Source organism: Nicotiana tabacum, chromosome 12 (genome assembly GCF_000715075.1).
Source record: "Nicotiana tabacum cultivar K326 chromosome 12, ASM71507v2, whole genome shotgun sequence".
Classification (NCBI taxonomy): domain Eukaryota; kingdom Viridiplantae; phylum Streptophyta; class Magnoliopsida; order Solanales; family Solanaceae; genus Nicotiana; species Nicotiana tabacum.
Genome location: NC_134091.1, coordinates 97,929,155 through 97,951,143, shown reverse-complemented (window position 1 = coordinate 97,951,143; position 21,989 = coordinate 97,929,155). Strand labels below are relative to the sequence as shown.

At 37.2% G+C, this 21,989-nt stretch overlaps 1 protein-coding gene, 1 long non-coding RNA gene and 1 other non-coding gene across 5 annotated transcripts; 1 reads left to right on the top strand and 2 right to left on the bottom strand.

Annotated features, from left to right (window-relative positions):
* Positions 1-469: 469 nt before the first annotated feature.
* On the bottom strand, positions 470-574 carry LOC142167644 (small nucleolar RNA R71). The gene has a single exon (XR_012697733.1). It is a non-coding gene; the product is annotated as a small nucleolar RNA R71 (small nucleolar RNA).
* Positions 575-6,210: 5,636 nt separating this feature from the next.
* On the top strand, positions 6,211-7,137 carry LOC107805487 (uncharacterized). The gene is made up of 3 exons (XR_001652430.2): positions 6,211-6,346; positions 6,552-6,658; positions 6,809-7,137. It is a non-coding gene; the product is annotated as an uncharacterized LOC107805487 (long non-coding RNA).
* An 86-nt stretch (positions 7,138-7,223) lies between these two features.
* On the bottom strand, positions 7,224-18,593 carry LOC107805486 (isopentenyl phosphate kinase). 3 transcript variants are annotated; one of them, XM_016629542.2, is made up of 12 exons: positions 18,354-18,593; positions 13,189-13,419; positions 12,909-13,006; positions 12,342-12,384; positions 11,698-11,759; positions 11,513-11,569; positions 8,878-8,913; positions 8,733-8,810; positions 8,528-8,594; positions 8,349-8,411; positions 7,850-7,953; positions 7,224-7,676 (listed from the first exon to the last, which is right to left on the bottom strand). In XM_016629542.2, exons 1-12 carry the CDS (start codon positions 18,418-18,420, stop codon positions 7,608-7,610), a joined length of 975 nt encoding a protein of 324 aa, XP_016485028.1. In that variant the 5' UTR covers positions 18,421-18,593; the 3' UTR covers positions 7,224-7,607. The 3 variants fall into 3 exon arrangements, with proteins under 3 accessions (XP_016485028.1, XP_016485027.1, XP_016485030.1); XM_016629541.2 differs by having other exon boundaries at positions 7,224-7,666; XM_016629544.2 differs by having other exon boundaries at positions 7,224-7,666; positions 13,189-13,424; positions 18,354-18,493.
* Positions 18,594-21,989: the final 3,396 nt, after the last annotated feature.

Sequence of the window (21,989 nt, the reverse complement as noted above, 5' to 3'; positions counted from 1 at the left end):
CCCCGAACCTGAGAGACCATTTCATAGGAGGTTGAGGGAAGCAAAGGATACAAATAATCTTCAGGCACTTGTTCAATTTCCTATGAACATGGCAGAGGAACAACATATGGCTGTTCAGGAGGTGGCAATGCCCAACAATACTAATGTCACTTCCAGCATTGTGAAGCCCGGGATCACTATGCACTTTGAGCTAAAAAAGAGCATGATCCTGCTACTTCATGCAAATGGGCAGTTTATGGGTCTTCCACACGAGGATCCACAACAACATATCCTGAATTTCTTGGAGATTAGTGATACTTATATCACTAACGGAGTCACTCCAGACTATGTGAGGCTCACACTTTTCCCATTCTCTCTGTTGGGTGATGCAAAGCTATGGCTGAAGGCAGAACTGGATAATTCTATTACATCATGGAATGATGTGGCAAGGAAATTTTTAGCAAGGTTCCTCCCTTCAAGAAAAACTGCAAAGATTAGAAGTGAGATAGTCGCCTTCAAACAGAAAATGGGGGAGTCTTTATACTCAGCTTGGGAGAGGTTCAAGGGGCTACTCAAAGACTGTCCTCATCACAATCAGACCAACGAAGTGTTAGCTCACACTTTCATAGAGGGGCTACATCATGAGACAAAAATTGTGGTAGATGCTGCAGCTGGAGGTCAAGTGTTGGAAAAAAGCTTTGACGAGATATATGCATTATTGAACAAATTCTCCAAAAGCTATCCGGATTGGCAAAGAGAAATGGGCAGACACACGGTGCAAAAATCTGCAGGGGTTCTCGAGTTAGATGTCGTCTCGGCATTATCAGCGCAGATTTCTACACTAACCAACCAAGTCAATCATATGACCTTGGTTATTAACAAGCAACAAGCTCAACCAATGCAACGGGTTCAATTGTTTTGTGAAGTATGTGGAGAGGGTCATACGAGCGACTTATGCCTAGTTAATCCAGAGTCTGTCTGTTTTGTGGGTAATGCAAATAGGGGCCAGACAAACCAATATGGGAACACTTACAATCCCAACTGGAGGAACCACCCAAACCTCTCTTGGGGTGGAAATCAAGGTGTTCAAAATCAATACCGACCACAAGCACCTCAACAACAATATAAACCACCTCAGGCTGAATAACAGGCAAACTCAACAAGTCACATTGAGGAAATGATGAAGAAATTGATGGCTGACCAGCAAGACCATACAACAGAAATGATAAAGAAAGTGATGGTTGACCAGCAGGCCCAAGCCGCAGCAATGAGAAATTTGGAGCGCCAAATGGGACAACTTGCCAGTGCCCAGAATACTCGACCAGTTGGAGCTCTTCCAAGTAACACTGGAGTTAATCCTAAGGCATCCATTAATGCCGTGTCATTAAGGCATCCATTGAAGTCCAGTCGAAAAAGAGAAAACATATGACTTTTAATGTGAGGTCAGCCACTATAGAATCAAAATCAAAAAAATCAAAGGAGTCAGAGAAGCTAGCTGAAGAGGCAGTGACTGAGCCGCCCCCACCATTAGTTGCAAGGCCACCACCTCTGTTCCCTCAAAGATTGCATAAAGTGAAGGATAATGTCGCGTACAAAAAGTTTCTTGATATTTTGAAGCAGGTACAAATAAATATTCCATTGGTAGACATTTTGCAAGAAGTGCCCAAATATGCAAAATACATCAAGGACATAGTGGCCAATAAAAGGAGGCTGACTGAATTCGAGATTGTGGCACTCACTGAGGAATGTAGCCCGAGAATCCAAAGCAAGCTGCCTCAGAAATTGAAGGATCCAGGTAGTTTCACTATCCAAATCTCGATTGGTAAGCATGCAGTCGGGCGAGCTTTGTGTGATCTTGGAGCGAGCATCAATCTGATGCCGCTATTTGTGTTCATACAGTTGGGTTTGGGTGAGCCGCGCCCAACAACGATAATCTTACAGTTGGCCGATCGCTCCCTTGCTCATCCGGAAGGAGTGATTGAAGATGTGTTAGTTCAAGTGGGTTCTTTCATATTCCCTGTTGATTTCATTATCTTGGACTACGAGCCTAATTAGGAAGTCCCATTTATTTTCGAGCGTCCATTCTTAGCCACGGGCCGAGCTATTATTGATGTATGCGAAGGAAAGATGACGATGAGAGTAGGTGATCAAGTGGAGGTATTTAATGTGTACAAAGCACTCAGATTGCCAGCCCACTATGAAAATCTATCCATGATTTATGTAGTGGAAAGCAATGGTACGTCATTGGTGCCTTATATGAGCCCCATAGATCCTCTTGAACGAGCTTTGATTGGGAATGAAAAAGACACTGAAGATAAGATGATGGGCGAAATTGAGCAAGTACTTGACACGTCATGCAACTATGTCCATGGAATTAGGAAGTTTGAGGAGTTGGGCATGCATGTTACTCTAACCTTTCCTAAGCCATCTATTAAGGAAGCTCCAGAGCTAGAATTAAAGCCCCTTCCAGCACATTTGTGCTATGCTTATTTAGGGAACTAGGAAACATTGCCAGTAATTATCTCGTCCAGCCTGACTAATGTACAAGAATAAACATTGCTCAGAGTATTTCGCGAGCATAAAAAGGCTATAGGGTGGACAATTGCTGACATCAAATGAATCAGTCCATCATTTTGCATGCATAAAATTTTTCTGGAAGATGGACACTGCCCCAGTGTTTAGCAGCAAAGGAGATTGAATCCTATCATGAAAGAAGTCATGAAGAAGGAAGTAATTAAGTGGCTCGATGCAGGTATCATATTTCCTATCTCTGACAGCAACTGGGTAAGCCCAGTGCAATGTGTGCCTAAAAAGGGAGGGATGACTGTGATTGAGAATGAGAAAAATGAGCTAATTCTTTCTCGCACTGTGACGGGGTAGAGAGTTTGCATTGATTACAGAAGGCTCAACAAAGCAAGCCCGCAAGGACCATTTCCCACTTCCATTCATTGACCAAATGTTGGACAGATTAGCGGGGCATGAATATTATTGCTTCCTTGATCGTTATTCGGGGTACAACCAGATCTCCATATGCCCCGAGGATTAGGAGAAGACCACTTTTACTTGTCCTTATGGCACATTCTCCTTCAAGCGAATGTCGTTTGGTCTTTGTAATGCACCAGCTACTTTCCAAAGATGCATGATGGCTATTTTCACTGATATGGTGAAAAACTTTGTGGAAGTTTTTATGGATAATTTTTCAGTCTTTGGGTCTTCTTATGATGATTGTTTGAAGAATTTGAGCAAGGTTTTGGCCCGTTGTGAAGAAATAAATCTGGTATTGAATTGGGAAAAGTGTCATTTTATGGTGCAGGAATGCATCGTGTTGGGTCACAGAGTGTCTAGGAGTGGCATTGAAGTTAATAAAGCGAAGGTGGAAGCGATTGAAAAATTACCTCCACCCATTTCTGTGAAAGGTGTCTGGAGTTTCTTGGGACACGCGGGATTCTATCGGCGCTTTATTAAAGATTTTTCTAAAATTGCTACTCCTTTGTGCAGGTTGCTTGAAAAAGATGTAACTTTAAATTTTGATGATGCCTGCCTGAAAGCATTTGAAGAGATCAAAAAGAAGTTGGTGGTTGCCCCCATTATTGCGGCACCTGATTGGTCCTTACCATTTGAGCTTATGCGTGATGCAAATGACCATGCTATTGGGGCAGTGCTAGGCCAGAGGAAGGACAAAATGTTTTATTCCAACTGCTATGCGAGTAAGACTCTTGATGATGCGCAGCTAAATTACACCACCACTGAAAAGGAGTTGTTAGTTGTGGTGTAGGCCTTTGAGGAATTTCGGGCATATTTGGTGGGAACAAAAGTCATAGTCCATACCGATCATGCAGCAATCAGGTATATCTATTTACAAAAAATGAATCTAAGGCTAAATTGATGCACTGGGTTTTGTTGTTGCAGGAATTTGATGTGAAAATAGGAGATCGAAAGTGCACAGAGAACCAAGTAGCTGACCATCTATCAAGGCTGGAAAATCACGATCACGTGGAGGAGGGTGGCCAAATTAAAGAAGTATTTCCTGATGAGCAACTTTTTGCTATCACCCAAGACCCTCTCCCATGGTACGCAGACTATGTGAATTATTTGGTGAGCGGGGTACTTCCTCCTGAAATTGAATCTGAGGCTAGAAAGAGATTTCTACATTATGTGAACTTCTACTATTGGGATGAGCCATATTTGTACAAGCAGTGTGTTGATCAAATGATGAGGAGATGCATACCAGAAAAAGGAGGTCGAACTAATATTGTACGATTGTCACGCATCACCCTATGGGGGCCATCATGGAAGCGATAGAACAACTGCAAAGGTATTACAATCCGAGTTATTTTGACCAACATTATTCAAGGATGTATATTCTTTTATTAAAAAGTGTGACCAGTGTCAGAGAACAGGAACAAGCACAAAGAGGCATGGGATGCCTTTGAATAACATCCTGGAGGTCGAGATTTTTGATGTACGGGGAATAGATTTTATGGGACCATTCCCATTGTCCAGAGGAAACAAATACATTTTGCTACCAGTTGACTACGTGTCAAAATGGGTAGAGGCGATCGCATTGCCAACAACTGATGCCATGGTGGTAGCTGCGTTTGTAAAAAAGAACATATTTTCAAGGTTTGGGACTACACGTGCTTTGATAAGTGATGAAGGGACACACTTTTACAATCAGTTGTTGAATAATCTTCTAGCTAAATATGGAGTCTACCATAGAGTTGCGACGACATATCATCCTCAAACAAGTGGACAAGCAGAGGTGTCGAGCAGAGAAATAAAGCAAATCTTAGAGAAGACGGTGAGTGTGAATATGAAGGATTGGGCTGCAAAGTTAGATGATGCCCTGTGGGCATATAGAACTGCATACAAAACGCCAATTGGGGCGTCGCCTTATAAGCTTGTTTATGGGAAGGCATATCACTTGCATGTTGAACTTGAACACAAAGCGTATTGGGCCATTAAAAAGTTGAATATGGACTTCGAAGCCGCGGGCGAGAAAAGACTCCTGTAGTTGAATGAATTAGATGAGTTCAGGCTGCACTCTTATGAAAATGCTAAGCTTTACAAAGAAAAGACAAAGAGATGGCATGACAAGCATATCAAGCCGCGTCAATTCGAGCCAGGCCAACAGATGTTATTGTTCAATTCTAGGCTAAGGTTATTTCCTGGGAAGTTAAAATCGAGATGGTCAGGCCCATTTGAGGTGGTGAGAGTCACTCCTTATGGTGCAATTGAGCTGCGCGGGGTAAATGGTGAGAGAAAATTTTTAGTGAATGAACACAGAGTAAAGTACTATTGGGGAGAATAATTGATCGTGAGAAGATCAAAGTTGTACTCGCTGATGAGTAAGCGAGGCCCTGCGTCGTGCCGCGACGTTAAATCAGACGCTTGTTGGGAGGAAACCCAATTTTTATTACTTTCATAGTTTAGCTTCTTAACTTTTTAGTTAGAGTAGTACTTCGGGAGAAGGTTATGAGAGCAATTATCGATTAATTAGCAACCATGAATGAATTGTATGAAAGTGACAGTTAACTAGAACACAATAGGATTGGTGAATCGATCACAACCCTGGAATATTTGTCTCTATTGAATACATAACAATCATTTTACTGCTTGATAATTTAGTATTACTCAGAATTATAGTTTAGTATAATCACATTCTTGAACTCGAATTTGGCTTGACTGAATAACAATCTTGGTGAATTTAATGGGTAGTGGATACAAGTCTCTGTGGGTTCGACACTCGACTTATCTTTTTATTACTTGTACGACCACGTATATTTGCGTGTGCGTTTGGGAGCAACGGCGTACCACAACTAATTCCATGAGGTACCTACTACTAACATATGTATCGGCTCTGTCCAACGATTATTTTTTTTTCCTATTTGGACGTACCAAATTTAGAGCATCAATTAAAAAAGAGATAGAACCATAAAACTAAAAAAAAATACTAGTTTGTAAGACCCACAAAATTAAGTGGGATAATTTTGAAAAGTCTAATTGATATGATACAAAATAATCAAAAAAAATAAAATAATACAGCGTCGTTTCAACGCAGAACACATATAGGAAATGAAATATCTTTCCACAGACAAGTTAAATATAACGGTTCAAAATTAATCATCGAGGAAAAAAGAATGTGTAAAATAAGAAAAAGCATATATATATATATATATATATATATATATATATATATATATATATATATATAAGCAGCCGAGGCGGTGACTGTAATTTGCCCTCTTTTGTTTATTTGTTCATAAAAAATGTGGGACGAGGAGCGTCAGTTTGAGTCAAAGGCCGACGCCGGAGCTTCGAAGACTTATCCATCCGTAAGAACGGTTACATTGTCATCTCTTGCAAGGTTTTTCTCTCTTAAGCGGATAATTTTACTTGTTTTTACTGATTTAGATTTCTACTTTTTGTTTCAACTTTGTATCTAAATTTCGACTATGATCTATTTCGTGCAAAAAAGAAAAGATTTTTTGCAGAAAATAAATATTAACCTCAATCAGAAAGTGTGTCCTTGTATAAAAAATTCCTTGATTGCTTCCAGTGTTTGGTAACAGGTGGTGGAAGTGTCTACTTCCAAGACTGGCAAGCACGGACATGCCAAAGTGACATCTTCACTGCAAAGAAGCTCGAGGATATTGTTCCCTCTTCACACAATTGTGATGTATGTGCAGTTCGCTATATTCTTTTCGTTATATAATTATTTAATTGTCCTAACTGTGCTTGTTGCAGTTCCCCCATGTTAATCATACAGATTACCAACTCATAGACATCTCTGAGGATGGATTTGTATGTAACCATTTATAATTTGCAGATTAAGGATGAATTTGCTGAGGGCAAAGACCTAGTTGTGTCTGTCATGGGTGAGGGAGGAGCAGATTTGTGCACTCAAGGATATTGGTCCAAAGTAAATTCGTTGAGAGCGGTTGCTCATCAAGATTGTGGATCAACTTGTTCAAGATATTTATTATCTTGATGATATCAATATCTGTTTATGTTAAAGGTTTAGTCTCATCTCCGCACTGGCCTTGAATGCTTCTTATAGCGTAGTTGAGACATGGCGTCTTGAATTAGCGCATCAAAGTTCAAACTGGACTTGAATTCTTCTTATAGTGAAGTCGAGTTTTGGCATCGTATTATTGACATTTGGTACGCAAGCAACAAATTGTGATGGGATGTCGAGAGATATGCTTTCTATAAGATTTAATCTGCCAACAGACCAAAATATGAAATTTTCTAATCCAATACTGCTATGATCTGTAATAAGGAAAATCTGAGAAAATGATTAGGAAAGGTGACTAGGAATAGGGAGGAAGAATAGGGAGACCACAATAAAAGGAGAAGTTTCCCATCATTTCTTTTCGTTGCTTTAGTGAACGAATGCAAAGTTCAACGAGGTACGGGTGGCATTATAAACTGAAAATTTGCTGTTTGTAAATGCCTTCACCCAGAAACAAAAAGGTCTTAAAATGATTTGAACTCACGCGTTCAGGGGTCCGTCCAAATGGTACACTTCTTACTGAATTAATCATCATCCTCGCTGCACGGACCAGGTTTCACTGCAGTAATCGATGATTTAACTCATATACCTGATGGCTGTTCCAAGCCAGTCATCAGGTATGCTGCCTTTCAAGATTCCACTCAGGGCTTTCACTGAGTGGTCCGTTCCTGCCTGCACCAACCTAAATCTCAGCACACAAGCAAACAACTAAGCCTCAATCCCAAACAAGTTGGGATCAGCAATATGAATCCTCACTTCTTTCACAGCACACAAGAAAAGAAATAATATATATCAAACTAGTTGGCATAGGCTGTATTTTTTCACCCTCGGTGGCTTTCCAGGAAAACATATTACCTTTGTTATGTAGACATCGATTCCAAGCTTTGCAATCATAGCGGCTTCTGTTATCTTTGTCACCATCCCACCAGTTGTATCATGGGCAGCTACAGTGAATTCAACTGTTGATGAAAGATTGAGGAATGATGAATACCAAGTAAACAAACTCTCTCTGAAGATAGTTGAATGCAAGTCAAACTGTTTAGTGCCTTTATAATGAAATAAGCAGCTAAATCCAGCATGGCACTGTCTTCTTCAGTTGCAACTTACGGTATAAGAACAGATGTACTTATTCTGATTGATATATGCACACAAGGCAATTAGATTCGCAGCCCCCAACAGTATAATCTTCTCCATTTGGGTCTGGCTTTCTTATACGTAATTGTGGGCTTGTTTTATGACTATCAATATTGAGGAATTTGCAGATATGAGAATGAAGCTATATTGGTGTTCAAATGCATATTCAGTTCCCAGAGTAAGCAAAATTGATGTGACAATATGATTGTTCTACACTGACCTGGCTTGCTTGTGTCCTCTAATCTAGGTTTCACTACCGACCAGCTTCCATCTTCACGTACAGCTGTCACAAGTGAACATTTCTCGTCTCAATATGATGCAGCTTCCTGTAGTTGCTCTACGGAAAGTAATATATTCAAAACAATGAACCCAACTCTAGGGCTAAAACGGAGCATTTACCAATTTCCCGGATAAGCACAGCGCCAGGTTCTACTGGTGGACGATCATATACGCCAAGTACATCTGTCTTCACTCAAGATGTATAGGATACACTCGTGTAAAAATGAAGAATCTAGAAAGTCTTATGGAGTAACTATTCTAATTTGCAAATCTCCAGCATGAACAGTATCAGAATGCACTCTCTACATAACAATGCGTCGGATACAAGAAAAACAACAAACTCTGGCTTTAGTTCAGCTGCTAAATGACGTATTATCACGTCTCCGCTCAGAATGGTGCACTCCTGAACAAGTGAAAGGATTAAGTAAATGATCACCAAGTTAATGTTCAATTATACTTGAAAAACAGACCTGTAATGTATCCAGGACAGCATCTCCATGCAAAACCTGGAATTCAAATGAACTTGTGTTATAACATTCCAATAGTTATGTTCACAAATTAGAAAATTGAAGCAATTACAATGACAAAGTGACCAAATTAGGAAGTGATACTTTAATTCACTAATCTGATATCCTATGAAAGAATAAAGAAGAAAATCTTTATGAAGGGCAATATAATCGAAGTTCCTTGCAATGAAGAAAAGACTCAAAAGTGGTCACTCAAGGCAGAGCGAAAGCTAAGCTAAGGTACATTTGCAGAAAACCATCTTTTTCTTTTTGCTAACATAAATTGGTTATTTCACACAGATTAACATTGTATATAATGAACATGACACTAGTTCAAGTAAAATAATATTTTGAAAAGCTTTCGAACTACATAAATAAACTTTAACTGCCAGCCCCTTTCATATATAATTTAGTGATGAACTATCATTAACATTAGATAATCCATAGTTAATTGTACTCGGACCTACTCTGAACACAAAATTATCTGATTGTGAAGTATGGTCGTTGGATATAAAGATAGCTTAAAATTACACAAAGACAGTTTATACCATGTGTTAATACATTTATTGGCTTTTAACTCTTCAAATAACCGATACGGCTAAGTATCAGCACTGAGCAGGTTTCATGCGTATATGTGATTGTAAGAGAGACAATCATCTGTGGTATTTTTCCCACAAGAAACATGAATTTCTATGAGTGAGGAACAAGTTCTCCATATCTCTTAAAATTTCTTGGTAATGTTTAAATGTCATGAATCAAATGTTGTGCTAAAAGAAAAAAAAACACATTATATGCCTTCAGATCTTTAACTCTCAGCAGAAATCTGCTCCTACATCATAATTAAATATGATCCTTTCTGCCTATAATAGTGGTATAGCAGATAGTTAACACTTAAGAATCAAGTCAAACTCAAATACATGGAAGATATTTTACTCCAGCACTTGAAAAGGAGCTAGAAGAAGAAGTAATAGCAGGCACATACCCAAGAATGAAACATAACGTCTTGCATGATGGGAGTGCCCTCATCCAAAAGATTTTAGCACCAATCCCACTTTTGTTAGTTTTCTTTTTGTGCGGGTTTTGTCATAGTTTGTTAGAGATACTATGTCATGCATCAGTTTAAAGTTTCCAAAAAGTTACATTATGACCTAGGCTGCTTCACACATTATCATAAGGTTTTGGCTTCATTACTCCGGTTCTTTTACAAGGTAACAGAGCTAATCTTAAGTAAAAATGTTCTCTATGTAAATCTGTTCAATCAACAGTTTTTCTCTCTACTTCTAGTCCAATTGTACATTGTCTCTCTATCCAATTAGTCGCTTTGCACTTGGCTCAGTCTACCAACTCAACTAGCCACTAGCTCTATTGTAGGTTCTTTTCTCTACTCGTTGAACCCAGTTTCTATGCTTCAATCCTCCAGATACCTTCTTCAACTTGTTGATCTTAATCTCTTTGCTCTAAACTCACTCTTCAACCTACAAGCCACATTCACGTTGTTGAGATTACTTATGCGAAATAATGTTACAGATACACAACATGCCGCGCCTTGTTAAGAGTTGCAGAAGAGCTTTATCATTGTCCGGCTACTCCACCCATTATATTAAGGATTTGGATTGGATGTGCAGATTATTTATAATTGTCACATGGCAAGCCTTTAGTTTAGATATGTGGGCTTATGAGTCACAAAATGTTAAGCACAGAACAATCCACTGAATAGGAAGGTCAGATTCCCTTTTAGGTAAGAGGGCCACATGAATTTTGTTAACTTCAGTTTTGAATCCTCGTGTGTAATTCACTAATTCCTTCGCCCAGTACTCGTTTTTTCACTTTTTACTTAGTATTACTATTTCATGCATGTTTCTCAGCTCGTCTATCGCATGGGATGTATCTGCTTTTCTCTCTTCAACCCAAAGATTCTAAGGATCCCATGGATCACCAGAGTTCCTTTCCTTATGCATATAATCTGTTGCTTTACAAGCGTGGGGTCTTTAGCTGGTGCTGGCGCCTGCTGCAATGCCTCCGGAACCTCACTGTTGTTCAACAGCAGTGCCCTCCTCCAAGAAGAATGGATTCAAAATTCTTGATCAACATGTCAAAAAGAGCAAGACAGCGCGATACATCATTACCAACAACATTCATGCACAGAATCATCCTAAAAGTAAAAAGCTAGAAGGAGCTTTGGTAGTAGAACATTTTCCTTTTCTCCATGTTCTTCTACAGGTTTTTTTGAGCTTTTGGTGTATATGTCAAAACCCATATGATCATGAGATTTTGCACTATCTATAACATTCTTCTAGACATTCATGTGGAACATCAAAGTTTATGAATATACATCAAAAAGAGCTGACAGTTAAGCACCTCCTAGACATGAAAAGCCTAAACATCATGAGAAAGCTACCTACACAATGCACATTCTGAATGATATGCTTGGCTAAGAAAATGATATGAAAGATATCAGGGGAAAGGTAAGAATATGGTCAGGAAGTCTCTGTTTCACATAAAAAACAAAACTGAAAAATAATCACAGAGCCTAAGGAGATAGTTATATGTGTGAAAAATAATGAGTGGTCAGGCTAAGACCCAACGAGTTTAAACTCACAGGTATAAAACCAGCATCAATTGCTTTAATGACCATTGAAATGTCAGCCTCTGTCATCTGCAAAAGCACAAGTTGTCAAATTTCAAAATATTTCATGGAAAGGAACAATTTGTTTTTTCCCGAAAGAGCTTAAAAATATAGCAATATATCCATTAAATAAAATGATCTTCAGTTCGCCTTCTAACATTTCTTTGACATGTTGACCAACCACATGAGAATGGAGACATTCCGATGGAAGGAATACCCTCTGCAACAACAAAAACCATTTGTTAGGAATGTACTGGTAAGAGACAGACATAAAATCGTAATGTAGCGCATGACTAAGTAATCTGTGAAGAATGAATTCAAGTAAGCTCTTCAAGTTAAAAATATGCATTTATGGTGAATCATTAACAAGCCTTGTACATGAAGAGCGTTGATTGTTTGACGGTTAACTGGATGGACAGTTATCTAGTACTATGAAGATCAACAGCGTGACTAGATTAATTAGGATGTTAGCTTTAAAAAGAGCGATGTGCCCTTGTAACATCTTCCATAGAGCGTCATAGCCCCTCCAATCTGATATGATAATTACTTATGGCCTTCACAGTGTCTTTTCAAATCCTATTTCTTATCGTGCAGTAAAGAAGTTGGGCTAAGAGAGAGATTTCAGCACTTAAACATCAAAATTTATTTCAAATCCCAACCCTGCCCAAAGTGAGACCAACTGGAGGTAAATGGAGTGCAGATGTGAAAATGTTACATGTCACGCTACCAGTAACATTTAATCTCATCTATTTCAAGACAGGCTTAGAGACTAGCAGTATAGAAAAGAAATTGTTATGAGTACCTCTTGCTAGGGCTCTCACGATTTCAAGATTGAGGGATGTGACCTGGAATAAAGAAAAATGAGTATTCTATAGCATATTACCAGGGCATCAAAGCAAAAGCATAAAAAGGAGATCATTACATACAGACAAAGGAGTCTAACAAGTAATTAAGTCATAATCACTTAATTTGCAGGAAACACCAAACCCGTCGTTCCTTGAACACCTAAATAGAAAACTCTCAGGTAGTGCATAAGGTTAAGCAGATAAGAACTCAAGCATGGAAGTTAAGCCCGCATAAGATCCTGGAAATATGCCCAAAAGAAGAGGAGAACTAAGATGCATGCATGAAGTATATTTTGTAATGTTTGTGACCCAAATGAAAAAACCATGGAATGTAGAAATGCAAAAGAAAACTGAGGGAAGCAAATATTTCACTGGTCTCAGCAACGGCACCGCTAGTCCTAAGTTAAAAGCAGAATGTAGAAAAGGAAAAAAGACAATATCAGCTACATAATAGAGTTGAAAAATGTGTGCCACGCGGAACAAAGATATTGCTTGAAAATGAAAAGGTGAGGGCTGGATCTTACTGAAATTCTTGTAGCAACAAAACCAGCCTTGACAAGAGGTCGGCTTAGTCCACCCTTATGAACACCTGACTTGCTAGCTTGAAAGTGTCCAAAGGAACCTGAAGGCAATGATGACAACGTAAAAGGGTCACGAGTTTACATGAAACTAAGAACTAAATTGTCCTTCTAGAGAAGTAAATCTGGTAGATTATGTTTTATTCATTTCATAATTCACATCGTTTTGTTGGCTAATGAACCTTAGAAATCTTGCTAATGACTAAGCACACTCGACAACATCAACCTGCTCCATGAACAACAATAAAACTTTCTGAATCCGCAACTGGTTGATCACTGAACTCATCGACGAAACTTGGAGGTTCAGACTGTCCCGGCCTTTTGCTCCAATCCATTCCAAGAATTTTTGCAGAATCAGAATTCGGAATCAATGCTTGACGAAGCTGGGATGAAACTTCCGTAAGATTCTCCTCATCTATAGTCTCCAATTTATTTTTACATGTGATCGCTGCACCTCCTGAACTAAACAGTAAACAAGTAATGAATCCTCAGAAAGCAGACATGCTAATAAGTAGAAAAGGATTCTAATCCCCTTGTTTAAACCAACCTGATGTCACTTCAAATGCAATTTATACATTGTAAAGAGTAACCTAAAATAGTTAAATACAAACTCCGAAGAGAGAATCAACTGGTCCATTCTAATTGTTAAGTGACCAACATATTTCTATTTTTATTTTTTCTACAGGTAAAATCAATCATTATGTCTCAATCTTAAACTATGGGCTCATATACTAGGAATCCTCCGTATCAGTGAAAGAATATACATTCTTGTTTGGCTATTTTTATGTTGTCTGTCAACCTATTATAACTCTCCTTTATCCAGGCTTGTAATGCTATGTTTTGCACATATGTGGAGTTAGTTTTTCCCCTCTTGTTTATAGGTAAAAATCGTCAAAAAAGAAAATAACAGTGTTTCCTGTAAGATGAAAGCACATCCAAGCTGAGGCATCATCATATCCGAGAGTTAATAAGTAAAGGAACTCTTTCCCCGAAGAAGATACAAGGATCTTAGAAAAATAAAAAAATGGTACTTTCTTCGGAACTACAAAGTGTAAAAGTACTTGCTATAGTGAAATCAGTTGCTCCTCTCGGGTCATGATTTTTTAATTATGTACTATTTAGAAGGATTTTTCACGTTAAAATCCTTGTGTATTTGTTTCTCATTTTATTATCGTTAATTACCGTATTTTGGTTCTCAGCATTTATTGCAGTTAGAACAGTGAATATACTTTCCAACAATTGGTATCAGAGCACATGTTATGCTCATAAACAGAAATATTTTTCATGGTCGGTTGTAACTCTAAGAGAAAATGTCAGTAAAGTACGAGGTAACAAGATTCAACAGTAATGACGGTTTTCTATATGACAAAGAAGGATGAAAGATCTACTTATCCAACAAGCAAGGCACTAGATAGCAATAGGACGAAGCCCGAACCCATGAAACATGAGGATTAGGCGGACATGAATGAAAAGGCAGCCAGTGCAATCCAACTGCACTTGTCTGATGAAGTACTCAATAATGTCGGTGATTAAGATAGTGACTGTGGTATTTAGAAAAGACTAAAAAGCATGTACATGTCCAAATCCTTGGCAAACAAGTTATTTTTAAGAAAAGAACTATATGATTGAAGGTACAAATTTCTGATCACATTTAAATATGTTAAATGGATTAATCATGCAGCTAGCCAACCTCGGAGAACAAATTAGTGAATTAGATAAGGTAATCTTGCTACTGAACTCGTTGCCATCTTCCTATGAATAATCATCCTGCATTATGAATAATCATCCTGCATCGTAGAGATGCCATTGAGTTAAAGGAGGTCATATCAGTCATCCTACTCAATGAGAAGATAAGGAAGAAGCTTGAGAATCAGGGGCAGGGCTCTTATCATGGAAACAGAGGCATGAGGCATTATAAAGCTTCGAGTAGCATGATAAATTCAAAGGTCGTGGAAAGTCCCGGGACCGTCAAAAGGTAGAAATTGTTACAATTGCGGCCAAACCGATCACTTCAAAAGAAATTGTCCAAATCCAAAGAAAGATCAAAAACAGTGGCCATAAGAATGATGACAACACAATTGTCATAGTGCATAATGATGATTTGATGGCTCTCTTCATTCGCGAGAGGAAGGATGCATATACTTGGCAAGCCAGGAGTCAAAATAGGTGATTGACATAGCAGCATCCTAACATGCCACTCCGGAATAGTTTTATAGGTACATCGTAGAGAACTTTAGGACGGTCAAGATGGGAAATACCAATCACTCAAAGATTGTGAGGATTAGTGACATTTGTATCAAGACAAATGTCGGAGACACATTAGTTCTAAAGTTGTGCAAAACATACCAAATTGCGAATGAATTTGATTCCAGGGATCGCTATAAATTGAGGCGGGTACGCGAATCATTTCGCCAATAGGAAGTGGAGGCTCATCAAAGGATCATTGGTGATTGCTAAAGGAGTTGCTCGCTACATATTCTACAAGGCAACCACTCAGTATGAGATGCGATTGTAGATGACATACCAGCAGATTTGTGGCACCAAAGATTGTGCCATATGAGTGAGAAGGGACTGCAGATTTGTGGCATCAGATGCACATTAGTTCTCTACCATGCAAGATGGTTGTTTCCAAATTATCACAGGAAGATGGCAATGAGTTTAGGAAAGGGATAGCCTTATCTACTTCACTACATCTTTCTCCAAGATTGACTAGCTACGTGATTAATCCATTAAACATTTAAATATGACAAGAAATTCGCACCTTCAGTCATATGAATGAAATACAGTTGCTTTCTTAAAAACAACTTGTTTATCAAGGATTTGGACATGTACAAACTTTTTAGTTTTTTTTAAATGTCACGGGTACTACCTTCATCACCTATATTATTGAGTACTTCATCAGACAAGTGTAATCAGATTGCACTAGCCGTCTTTCCATCCATGTCTGCCTAATCCTCAGGTTTCACGTGTTCGAGTTTCGTCTCATTGCCATCTAGTGCCTTGCTTATTGGATGGGTAGATCTTTCATCCTTCATTGTCATATAGAGAAACCATCATCTCTATTGAATTTTGTTACCTCGTACTTTATTCCTGATATTTTTTTTTCACAGAGTACGTTACAGCCGACCATGAACAATAATTTTATGTATGAGCAAAACATATGCTCTGATACCAATTGTTGGGAAAAATAACCAACAAAAAATATTCACGGTATATAACTGCAATAAACACAGAGAACCAAAATACAGTAATCAACGATAATAATATAAAAACAAGGACACCTATATTTTAACATGGAAAATCTTTTTTAGAGAAAATCACGACCCGAGAGGAGTAACTGATTTCACTATAGCGAGAACTTTTTCACCTCACTATAATAATGCTCACACTCTTTTTCCTCTCAAAGTATTTTATTTCTCACACTTCGTAAATTCTTCTCTTGCTCTCTGTGTTTTGTGTCATACAACTGAGAGAGCTCTGGCCTATATATAGTAGTAGAATTGCCTGGTGTACCCTTTATGCCAAAAGTCAAGTTTGACATTGGTGAACACTAGGGTTGTCTAAGGGTGGGGGATTTCCCGGAACCGGTCCGTACCGGTACCGCTCCGTCCCGGTCCGGTTGGGGGGTAGGGGTAAGGGATTGGGGCTAAGGGGAAGGAGAAGGAGAAGGGGAGGGGTAGGCCTGAAAAAAGTACCCTTAGAACTGGTCTGATTGGTACCCTAAAGGTACCGTACCGGCAGTGGTCCGGTACAAGACCGGTACCCTTAACTTTTTTTTTAATTTTTAAATTTAACTATTTTTTTACCGTAAGACAGCGGTTATTGGCAACGGCCAAAAACGGCTATTTTTGCCACCCTACCCCCTAACACCCTCCCTAACCCTTAATTTATATTTTTAACCTCGAAGTTTGTCAAATTACACTTTGGCCCTATTTTTAAACGATAAATATCTCATTTTATTCTTTTTTTTCACATAAAACTCTCCTCTCTCTCTCTCTCTCTCTCTCTCTCTCTCTCTCTCTCTCTCTCTCTCTCTCTAATTGCAATTAATATTTTAGCACTCAATTATTTTACTATAATTTTTCAAGCATCAACATCAATTATACGACGACGTATTTTTTTGTTGGCGCTACACCACTAGTCGGAGCAATTTTCTTCCATCGACATCAATCATATATTAGCGCTTGGTACACTCGTTCCGACTTTTATTAAGTTTCGCATTTATTTTTGTTATCCCTGTATTGCTATTTGTTGTTATTTTAATTATTTATTATTAAAAATGGCTCCTAAAATGGTAAAGAAAATATTTACTAGATTGACTACGGTTAATGCTAGGGAGGGGGTCCCTGTTGTGAAACAAAGTCCGGGTATATCTGTTACAGACAAGAAACGTATAATTCTGCCTTTCAAGGTTTTCCTAGAACAACAGTTAGAAATGATGTTTGCAATGATGAAGGAAATGATGACTTGCTGAAATATTGGATTAAAGCGGAGAGAAGAAACATTAGCTTTCCAGATATAAATCAAGAAGACTATGATGCATAATGAAATACTACCTACCGGAGATGGTGGGGATGCAGAAGAACAAGTACTATCAATTTCAAGCGAAGAACCACTAAAAGTTATTGAAAAATTATATAAATCCTTCAAAAGAAAAATATAATTTTATTTTTATAAGTATTGAAATACAAATAAATACTTATAATATTTACATTGCATTAAATAAAATAAAAGTCACTTCATAGCCTTGAATATTTTTATCCCGTAAAGTTTGTGTGTATTTAAATATAGCAATATTTTAAATTTGAATTTAAAACACCCCTAAGTACCCTTACCGATACCGCCCCCTTACTCAGTTCCCTTAAGTACCCAGAACCCTCCCCTCAGACAGCCCTAAACACATACAAATATTGACTGGCCGCCTATTAAGTTCAAAGAAGAACAACAAACTTTCTTTCCTCTTTTTCATGGTTTCACATTCTGGTAGATGGGGCTGGACCTCACAAAATAAGAGCCTCTTCCTGGTAGGATGAGTTATTTTTTCCCTTCTTATTTATAGGTAAAAAATATCACAAAATTTGTCCTAGATGAAAACTTCCACAACTTTTTAGACCCAATACTTCTTGGACCCATTTCAATACCTCAGCCAGTCCAATAAGTAAATGATAAAAGTAATAAACAAATTGCTCAAGATCCCAGATCACTCTCCCTTGTATTGGTCGGAAAAAGCAAATAGGGTATTCCAAATTTCAGATTTTTCAATCAAATCCACACATATCAGATTAAATGTAGAGAAACAATGAAAATGGAACTGAAAGAAACTAAAAGATAAAAAAAATAATAATAATAATGAATACCAAGATTGAGCGTTAAGGAAAAAGAGTAACTCACCGAGCTTGACGATGCAGCGAACGCGTTTGGTTGGAGGGACAGGGGCGGAAGCTTTATTCTGCTCCATTTTGGTTGACGCTTTCTGCTACTCGTCTAAGTCGCTGCTGCTACTGCAACAGTAGAAACTCTGTCTTTGTTCAAGCTGACTCCGAGCCCGAGGTAGCTCAAAATTGAAGCACAAAATCAGCACTTCTTCTTTTTATTATTCTTTTTCTTTCTTTCTTTCTTCTAAATGCACCTGGGTTTTTTTTAATGTTTGTCTGAGCTTAGACGATATTTTGACCGAGGGATTAATGTAATAGTAATTCATTAAAAAGAGAATAATTTAACAGTAATTTGATTTACGTTAACAATATGTGAAAATGGTTTTATAATTAATTTGCCCAATCATTTAGGACTTTTTAAATATAGAAGCAATATGAATTAGAATTGAAAGGGTACTATTTCTTTGTTTCTTCGTTCGAAGTGTTTTGGGACCGTTTGTCCATACAGAAAAATCTTTTTTTAGTTTTTTCTTTCAAAAATGTGTTTATCCATACAATTTTACAAGTTTTTAGAAATTTTTCTAAAATAAGTTTTTCAAAAAGCAAAAAGTGATTTTGACCACTTTTTCAAAATTTTCAAAAAAAAAAAAAATTACTCAGTCACAAAACTGCAATATTTTTTTAAGTGAAATGCATGTCCAAACATAATTTCAAATTCCAAATATAATTTTTCAACTTAACTCCAAATACTACTTTTTTCAAAAATTATACAATTTTTATGTCCAAACGCTTACTTGGTGTTGCAAATTCAACTTACTTTAGGGCACGTTTGGCCATGAAAAAATTCGCTAGCGTTTGGACATATATTTGGTTGAAACTTGAAAAAATGAGTTTTTGAAGATGAGATGAAAAATAATTTTTGAAAATTAAAATTGTGTTTCGACATGCATTTTACTTGAAAAGAATTTGAAGTTTTGTGAGTGGGAAACTTCAAAAACTACTCTAGAGCTGTTTTTGGGATTTGAAAATTTTATTTTTAAAATCGGCCCCAAAATGATTAAAAACTATAATCAAACATATATTTGAAAACAGAATATGAAAAAAAAAAAAAGCTCCCAAATTATTTGGCCAAACAAGAGAGAATCACTTTTTTCCGGAAAAAATTTTCACTTTTTTTTTCGAAATCAATATTTTGCCATGAAATTTCAAATTCAATTTGAAGTTGAATTCCGGAATTTGAAAAACTCTAAAAAACTATTTTTCACAATTTTCACTGAAAATCACTCACAAAAATATAAAAATAACTCTGATTTGTATTCATGTCCAAACACAACTCTAATTCCAAATATCATTTTCAACTTAATTTTTTTTTTTTTACTTATTTGTGAAATTTCACAATTTTTATGTCCAAACGCCCACAAAATACCACCCATCGACAAATAATAATGGGTTTGGAATAAAAGGTCTATTATGATTTCAGGCATATTGCTCAACTTTTTAACGTATGTAATTTTAGGAATTTCGTAAAGACATTGTAAATATTTTACACTTAAAATTGATAATTAAAAAATGTTTAGAATATCTTGATAAAATCTACCTCTTTAAGTAGTATAGTGTCGAAAAAATATAGAACAAAATGCATAATGAAATATATATTTCTATTGCAGAAAGGAATAAAATATTATGAACATTAGCTCAAGTATAAGTTTTGAGATTCGTTTTCTCCCATTTACCTTCCATCCCCCCTGCTCAATGTTAAGCGTGGAACCAACTTTCTTTCGGTAGTGATTTACTCCTTGCGCAAGTGCACGCAGAAATGACACGAGCTAGCCACTTCAAAGGATTGTTGTTTAAATACAAGCCAATATATTTTGAATTTCAGTTTTTCAGTTTAAATTTTTGGGACAAAAGTGTCCCGAATTATCCTAAAATTAGAATTTTTAGTTTAAAATTTTAGGACAAAATAATCACCGTCTAATTTCTAAATAAGATCCCTGAAAGTGACTATATGCACTTGCCCAAGTACATTCATGTTTGTTCCTACTCAAAACTCAGTTATGAGACCATAACATAGAGAAGAAAATGGATTCCTTAAATCGTAAAACATTACGGTTGATTAAAAAAAAAAGGAGCATAATTAAGATAAATTCAACTTATATGCTTTAACGGAGTATTTATTTTTACATTATATCACGTATCTTCTGAGTTTCTTCGGAAGATGTATCTAAATGCATTTTAATTAAAATATTTAAACCATACATTCACAATTATTGGATTGTAAAAAAATATTACATGCATAGGGCGTTTATACCAAATTATATCAACTTACCATAGTTAAGTATTTTTTGTGAGAATATATACCCATGGTTAAGTGAGAGAATTCCTTATACAAAAACATACTTATTATATAGAGTTAATACCCTAAAATCCTCCTAAACTATACAACCTTTGTCAGTTACTGGTACACCCCGAAAAAATTTTGAAGTACTTAAGTGTAAAGCCCGGTAAAGTTTGCAAAGAAAATAATATTTTATGGTACCGGAATAGGTTTACGTGTTAGAGGATTGTAGAAATTCTTCGCGACTCGCAAGCTCGCCGCGGCTCGGACTTTTTGGATTGAACAATGCACCGGAAAGTAAAGAAAATTTTTTGGCGAAAAAGTGCATTTCTGCGGTCCATTATGCGACCGCAGAACCACTCTGCGGACCGCATAATGGCCGCAGAGTGAGGCAGTTAACTGGGTTAGTTGGAAGCAACTATGTTGTCGACTATGCGACCGCATACGCAGACAGTTCTTTTGGCCATTTTGTAACCAATTATGCGACCGATATGCGGTCCGCATATCGGTTATGCGATCGCATACCTTGTTTTGGAGCTCCATTTTTGGGTTTTTAAAACCCGACCCTATTTCGTTAAATATACTCTTTGGGTCATTTTTGAGCTATTATATGACATTTTAGAGTGAGAGATGGTGCCCTAGAGTGAGAAGGTGTTCTCCAATATTTGTCCTTCAATTCTTACCCAAGTTTTGGAAGATTAAGAAGGGAAACTCACTAGGTCTTCATCCTAAAGGTAAGATTCTACACATTAACTCTCAATTTCGAATTTTGTGTAGAAATGGATAATAAGCAAGATAATTTCTGGGCAAGAGGATTGGTTATCTTACATGCATGTGTTATCAAAGGGTGTAGGAAGATTGTTGACCTAAAAATGGTAAAGATTTGGTTGTGGGATGATGGAATTCTCCATAAAAGGACCTTGAAACCTTAATGCACACCTAGTGTTTGATAAAATACTCAAATGAGCTAGAACCATAATCATCTTCCAAATTTTGATTCGATTTGTTATATTTCTACAATAGATTGAAGTTGCTAAGAATTCCGGAACATTTAGAGTATAAGGAAGCTCAAGTGAGGTATGTTGGCTAAACTCTTCTCTTAGAATTGAATCCCACGATATTCATGTAAATTATATAAGTCCCGAGTGATTCATTATGAAATTGGCTATTCCGAGTAAGATTGGGTTGACAGATATATGTTCAACAAGCATCCCAAATGCTCTATTCATGTTATGTTACCAATTGAGGATGTGTTAAAAAATGGGTTGTGCATTAATAATGTTTCGACTTTAAGTCAAGTTCAAATGAAGGCTA